Consider the following 7,500-nt stretch of genomic DNA (forward strand, 5'->3'; position numbering starts at 1 on the left):
GATATGGACATGAAGCTAGGTTTCGTCAGGGACTTGAGTATACAGTGGAAGTCACGTTAACTCTCTCCATACGAACGGCGAAAGAGACAACGTTAACAGCGTTTCACCCCAATTACCATCATCAAAATATTGCAAGCGGAAGGCTCTTATACTGAAGAGGTGAATGTTGACCAAGAATACCACAATTCTGACGATGGAAGCTAAAGGTTGGGTCATTCAGACACCCACTGGACATCCGAGGGGTCTGTGTAGAGGAGAAGAGAGGACTGGCCGTACTGAGTGAGTTAACTTCTCCAATGTAGAATCAAAGAGAGCGACACAAAAGAGGAAATATTGAACAGGTAAATCACGCGTGGTCAGTACACCATTTATAACTAAAAGAAAATAATTTTTTAAAGACACTACGGATCCTTTACACGTCTACATGTTTTTTGTGTCAGTGGGTGTTTGCCGCAGAAGCTATGAAATTAACCATGGATGTTGTGGTGAATTTTCATTCTTTCAATGGATTCGACGGAAGCATTGAAATTGAGCCAGCGAACACGTATCAAATACACTGACCTTAATTAACCCTTTCACTGCCAAGAAGGAAAGAATGAACGAAAAAACACACACACACACAAAAAAACAACCAGCAGAAAGTGGTGTTTCAAGTCATAAATCAATATCAAGAACAATCAGCCCGAAAGTGAAAAACATGGTTTGGAGATACACCACTCTGAATCAATTGTGTGACTTTTCAGCCTTCCGCAGTTATTTCCCTTCTTTTGATGTCATCAGTGATGTCACCATGGCCCTCCTGAATTCTACGGGCACGGCAGTCAAGGAGTTAAAAGAAAAAAAAAATTTCTGTTGGCTTGTTCCCCCATACCCCCACCCTGCATCCCCACCACCAAATGGTGTCATCATTTCCTCCAAGCCATATCCACTGATGTTCTCACACTGCTGAATCACAACAAGAATGTCGGAAATACCAGCAGAGATCGTCGCAAGTTTCAAGCTGACTGGTTGGCTAGTTGGTTGGCAAGTAGTTTGGCTGGTTAGTTGGCTGATAATTTTGTTGGCTGGTTGGCTGGTCGGTTGATTCGTTGGTTAGCTGCTTGGTAGGCAGGATGATCAGTTAGCTGGTCGGCTGATTGATCGGTAGGTTGATTTATTAGCTTGTTGGTTCTTAGCTTGCAAGGATTGTAATCCCATCCCCCAACCACCCCCCCCCCCACCCCTCCACCCCCTGTTTGGTTGGTTGATTAGCTGTTTGGTTGATTGATTAGCTGTTTGGTTGGTTGGTTAGCTGGTTGGTTGGTTGGTTAGCTGTTCGGTTGGTTGATTGGTTGGTTGGCTAGCTGGTTAACTGCTCGCTTACTACCATCACCACCCTCCTCCCTCCCAAAGCCCCCCAATCCCACAACCCTCCTTTCACATCGTGGACGCCTGTTGAGACAGGTTCCTCAGATCCCCCGGCAGGACGAAGGCGGCGCCCTCAGGGTAGAAGGGGGCCTCTCGGAAATCGTAGACGGACCAGAAGACGTACATGGCCACGCCGATGCCCAGGATGACCGCCAGGCCGACGGCGAGGACCGCCTTCTCTGCCGTGCTCTGCTGGAGGCTGGCGAGGGTCTCCAGGTGGTGCTTCATCCTGTGTTCCTCCTCCTGGTCCTTCGAGGTCGTGTCGTGGAGCCCGCAGACAACCTTCAGGAACTGGTGTTTGCAGCTGTTGGTCTTCTGGTTCTGGTCTGTGGGGTTAGAAAATAAAGGTTGAAGGTCCCACTGTCCTATACGACTATTGGGGCACAGTGTTTTCATATCGGCTATCTTCTGAAACTGGTGTTTGCTGCTGCACGCACGCACACACACACACACACACACACACACACACACACACACACACACACACACGCACACACACACACACACGCACACACACACACACACACACACACACACCCGCACACACACGCACACACACAAACACACACACACACACAACCGAACACTGGGTTATAACATAGACTGAAGGTGTGGTTTGTGTGTGTGTGTGTGTGTGTGTGTGTGTGTGTGTGTGTGTGTGTGTGTGTGTGTGTGTGTGTGTGTGTGTGTCCGTGGTAAATGTTAACATTGCCATTTTCTCTGGAAATACTTTGTCTGCCGATACCAAATTTGGATTGAACAAAGTAGGAAAAAATCTTCACAGTCATACTAATAACAGGTTGTACGTCTCCCTAATTTTGCGTAATCCCGAATCATTAACAGTTTATTTCGTTGATGTTCGTTCCGGATTCCGAAAACCGCTGTTACCCCTTTGAAGCTGGCCGATTGTCTGGTGAGAATTCGCCATGACCTCGTCTTTCTTGTTCACAATTAAAAGAAAAACACATTCTGGATACAACACATACAGTGATACTGACTACATTATTGACGTGTTTACTGCACATGAATATTCTGAAGTGAAAACTGAATTAACTAGAATGAACAGAAAATAAAATTTGAATCGAACGTTTCACTGAGTTAAGGTCAGCGTCGTCAACACGGCACTGGTCAGTGCCGCAGATCTTGACAAAACATGTTGCAAAGCCTGACGCGATGGCAACGTCCCCTTTACCGCCGAATAAAAAGATTTCTTAAATAATCATCGACGGTTTTACTGAATATGAATGTTTTAAAGTGGATACTGAATTAACTAGAATGAACAGAAAACAAAAATTAAATGGACGGTGTCGTAGTTTCTCAGTGAGTTGAAAGACAAGCTTGTCAAACATGGATTTCTGCAGATCTATGAAAACGGATATACATTGCAGTGTTTCTGAGGCGATGATAACGTCTCCTTTACCTCGGACTTGAAAGAAAAATTTAAATGCCCGAGATATAACAAAATAACATGAATTAAACGGCGTTATCACTTCGCTGCTGTTGTCGATTTATTCCGCTAAAAGAACATGCTCAAATGATATTTTTTTTAAACGTCAGCATTGGACCCGCGTTAGCGCAGTGGGTAAAACCACACATTCTTGACCCAAACATCCTGATTTGAATCTGCATAGTTGCTTTTTTTTATTCTTTATTTTTAACGCGAAGCTGCATACAATTATAATAATGAATAGAGAACGCATTTCAACAAATTCTTAATTTTTATAAGAATTTTCCTCTTTAAGTGTTTATCACAAGTGAGTCTCAAAGGCCTTGCCTTTCTTGTTTTTGTTTTGTTTTTGTTTTTGTTTTTTCGTTTGTTTGTTTGTTGTTGTTTGTTTTTTTGGTTGTTGTTGTTTTTTTCATCTTCTTCTTTTTTAGGCTCTGTATGTAACTGATTGTTAATCATAGTGGATATTTATATAGCACACTATCCAGAAATCTGCCCTAGGTGCTTTACAAAACACGTTGGCCATTTTTTTCTTCTTCCTACATAAAACATTGCATCAATATTACGTATATACACCAAAATGTGACAAGCACACCACACACACACACACACACACACACACACACACACACACACACACACACACACACACACACACACACACACACACACACACACACACACACACACACACACACACACACACACACACACACACACACACAAACCACACCTTCAGACTCCTTCAACAACTCTGGGTCCACAAAGTGGAATCTTCTCTCCTCGTCGTTGCCCTTTGAACCGGAAATGGTGGAGATGGCAATGGAAGTGACGTCAGCAGCCTCGCTCTGGTCCGGCGATCCGTTCACGCCTTCTTTCAGCTCCAGTTCTGCGGAAGGTGGCGCTGTGTCGTGGCGAGTCCAGTACGTTGTTTTGTACAGCTGATGGCGGAATGTGATAATGATGATGATAATAATGCTAATAATGATAATGATGATAATAATATGATAATGGTAATGACAATCAAAAAAACAAAAAATGATAATACTGATATCATTATCAATACAACAACAAAAAAATAATTATAGAAAATATAAGGATACTAATAACAATAACAACAACAACGACGACGACGATGATGATAACAACAACAACAACAACAACAACAACAATAATAATAATAATAATAATAATAATAATAATAATAATAATGAGGAGGAGGAGGAGGACGACGACGACGACGACGACGATGATGATGATAATAATGTTATTAACAATAATACTACTCACTACTACGAGTTCGACTCTTCCTCCTCCTCCTCCTCCTACTACTACTACTACTACTACTACTACTACTACTACTACTAAAGTACATGCAATGCGCTCCTGAATCTTGTGCACAGACAAAATTAACGAAAGCGCTTACACACCAGATATTCACGCGCATGCACAACTCAAAGTCAAATGAATTTTCTAAAATAAAGAAAAAAAATGTTTTTTAATCTTATAAATTCATGTATGTAGAAAGATTGTATTGTATTGTATTGTATTTCTCTTTTTTGTCACAACAGGTTTCTCTGTATGAAATTCGAGCTGCTCTCTCTAGGGAGAGCGCATCGCTTCACTGAGAGCGCCACTCCCCACCCCCTTCTTTTGTTGTTGCTGTTGAATTTTTTCCTGCGTGCAGTTTTTTTATTTTTTGCGGGTTTTTTTTTACTATCGAAGTGGACTTTTCTACAGAATTTTGCCAGGAACAACCCTTTTTGTTGCCGTGGGATCTTTTACGTGCGCTAAGTGAATGCTGCACACGGGACCTCGGTTTATCTTCTCATCCGAATGACCAGCGTCCAGACCAACACTCAAGGTCTAGTGGAGGGGGGAGAAAATATCAGCGAACTGTACCGCGATTCGAACCAGTGTGCTCAGATTCTCTCGCTTCCTAGGCGGACGCGTTACCTCTAGGCCACCACTCCACACGGCAGTAGTGAGACACTGTAGACAATGTAGATCGGGCAGGGGGTGGTGTGGGTCTATTTTGGAAAGAGGAAGGTTTTAAGGCTAGACTTTTTAATCAAAGAGTTGAGTGCGGAGATTTGACGAAACAAAATATCCATCGCCATCGTCGTTAAAACTGTCGTGGTGGTGGTTTGTTGTCGATGTCGCTGATGTTGTTGTCGTCATCGTCGTCATCATCATCATAATCGTCGCCCTCGTCATCGTCATCATCATCATCACCTTCATCATCATCCTCATCGTCATTATTATCAAAATCGACATCATCATTATCATCATCGCTCTTGTCATCGTTATCATCCCAACTAAGATTATCGCCTTCATTACTATGATTTGAGTGAGTGGTAACAAACACCACAACAATTCTCTCCCAGGCATTTCCCTGACTCTGGTGACAAAGACGTCCTCTCCAGAGCACAAACCCAACCCCCACCCCCACCCCCACCACCACCACCACGACACTTTCCCTTCCCCCTTCACTTCCCCGCACCACCCCCACCTGCCAACGCCCCCTCCCCTCCCACACGCACACACGACACACCCACACTCACATATTTAGGTTCAGGACGGCCAGTGAGGAAGCTGACGACCAAAGCGACGACGGCGGTGATGGCGGTGAGGAAGAGGGCGAAGTACATGTAGTGGAAGTCGGCCAGGATGGCCGGCACCTCCCTCTCCCCCTCCCCGCAGTAGCCCTCCCCTTTGTAGACGAAGGCCAACACCAGGCGCGTCACTCCCGCCACGAGGGCCACCATCAGCGACCAGAACGCCCCCTGGTGGTGGAGCACACGCACACCCACCCGCATGTAAAGACGCACACACACACACACACACGCACACACACACACACACACAGACACACACATACATACACATGCGCACGCACGCACACACACACGCACGCACACACACACACACACAGACACACACACCGTCCACCCGTGGTCAATCACACACACATAGCGACATTGTGTGTGTGTGTGTGTGTGTGTGTGTGTGTGTGTGTGTGTCTGGTTGTCTGTGTGTGTGTGCGCGCGCGCTCTCTATCCTCTACAACACAGCACAACATAATGATAATACAACAACAGTACAAAACAACACGAGATAGGACCCAACCTTACACCACAACACAATATGTAGTACAACCCAATAGCAACAACAACAGCAACACAAAACACAACGCCACCGAAACACAAAGCACAAACAGAAAAGTGCAAGAGCAACAAAAACACACCCCACCCCACCACAACACAACACAACACAACACACCACAACACAACACAACACAACACAACACAACACACCCCACCCCACCACAACACAACACAACACACCACAACACAACACAACACATCACAACACAACACACCCCACCACAACACAACACACCACACCACAACACAACACAACACAACACAACACACCCCACCACAACACAACACACCACACCACAACACAACACACCACAACACAACACAACACAACACACCACAACACACCACAACACAACACAACACAACACAACACACCCCAACACAACACAACACAACACAACACACCACAACACAACACAACACAACACACCACAACACAACACAACACACCACAACACAACACACCCCAACACAACACAACACAACACAACACAACACACCACAACACAACACACCACAACACGCCACCACCACCACCACCACCACCACCAACAACAACAACAACAACAGAACACACCACCACCACCACCACCAACAACAACAACAGAACACACCACACCACTACCACCAACAACAACGACAGAACACACCACCACCACCATCACCAACAACAATAACAACACACCACCACCACCACCAACAACACACCACCACCACCACCACCACCACCACCAACAACAACAACAACAACACACCACCACCACCACCAACAACAACAACAGAATACAACACACCACTACCATCTCCACCATCACCACCACCACCACCAACAACAGAATACAACACACCACCACCACCACCACCACCAACAACAACAACAACAACAGAACACAATACAATACAACACCCCACCTTCTCGTTTACCACAGGAACCAGCACGGCCATCAGAAAGACGGCAGCGAAAGGAGGGGCGAAGTAGTTGGTCACCTCCTGGATGTATATGAACACCTGGCCGCGGTTGGTCTCCTTGATCACAGGTACCCAGGCGATGGACACTCCCACCATGACCAGAATGAACAGTCTGACACACAGACAGACACACAAACAGACAGGTATGCACGCAGACAGAGAGACAGACAGATCGGCAGACAGACAGGCAGGTATGCAGCCTCACCGCCCAATATCGAAGAGAAAGAAAATGAATACCTGTCTCCGTCTGAAATAGAATTCAAGAACTCAATCGTTTTAACAGACAACCACGGATATGTACACATTTGGGGTGCGCGTGTTGCACACACATCTTACTAAGATGTTTCTTTTTTGTTGTTGTTGTTACTATGACTGGATAAATCAGAAAGAATTAGACAACCACAAAACACAGCAGCATGCTCTCTGAGAAAAAAAAAAAAAAAAGGAACTAAGAAATCTCCAAGACTAATTCCTCTAGTTTGTCTAGCAGTGCGGCTCTCTCCCTGACTC

The 7,500-nt window shown here is 45.2% G+C and overlaps 1 protein-coding gene across 1 annotated transcript in view; it reads right to left on the reverse strand.

The window, feature by feature from the left end:
* Positions 1 to 20: 20 nt before the first annotated feature.
* LOC143287583 (sodium/myo-inositol cotransporter-like) overlaps positions 21 to 7,500 on the reverse strand; it is a 23,541-nt gene continuing 16,061 nt past the window's right edge. The window contains exons 12-15 of the mRNA XM_076595692.1: positions 6,934 to 7,102; positions 5,419 to 5,640; positions 3,588 to 3,795; positions 21 to 1,733 (exon numbers count right to left, since the gene is read on the reverse strand). Of these exons, the coding sequence (XP_076451807.1) occupies positions 1,417 to 1,733; positions 3,588 to 3,795; positions 5,419 to 5,640; positions 6,934 to 7,102 (916 nt within the window). The 3' untranslated portion in view covers positions 21 to 1,416. The remainder of the gene's footprint in view (positions 1,734 to 3,587; positions 3,796 to 5,418; positions 5,641 to 6,933; positions 7,103 to 7,500) is intronic.

The sequence above is a fragment of the Babylonia areolata genome, chromosome 11, assembly GCF_041734735.1.
Source record: "Babylonia areolata isolate BAREFJ2019XMU chromosome 11, ASM4173473v1, whole genome shotgun sequence".
NCBI classification, from domain to species: domain Eukaryota; kingdom Metazoa; phylum Mollusca; class Gastropoda; order Neogastropoda; family Buccinidae; genus Babylonia; species Babylonia areolata.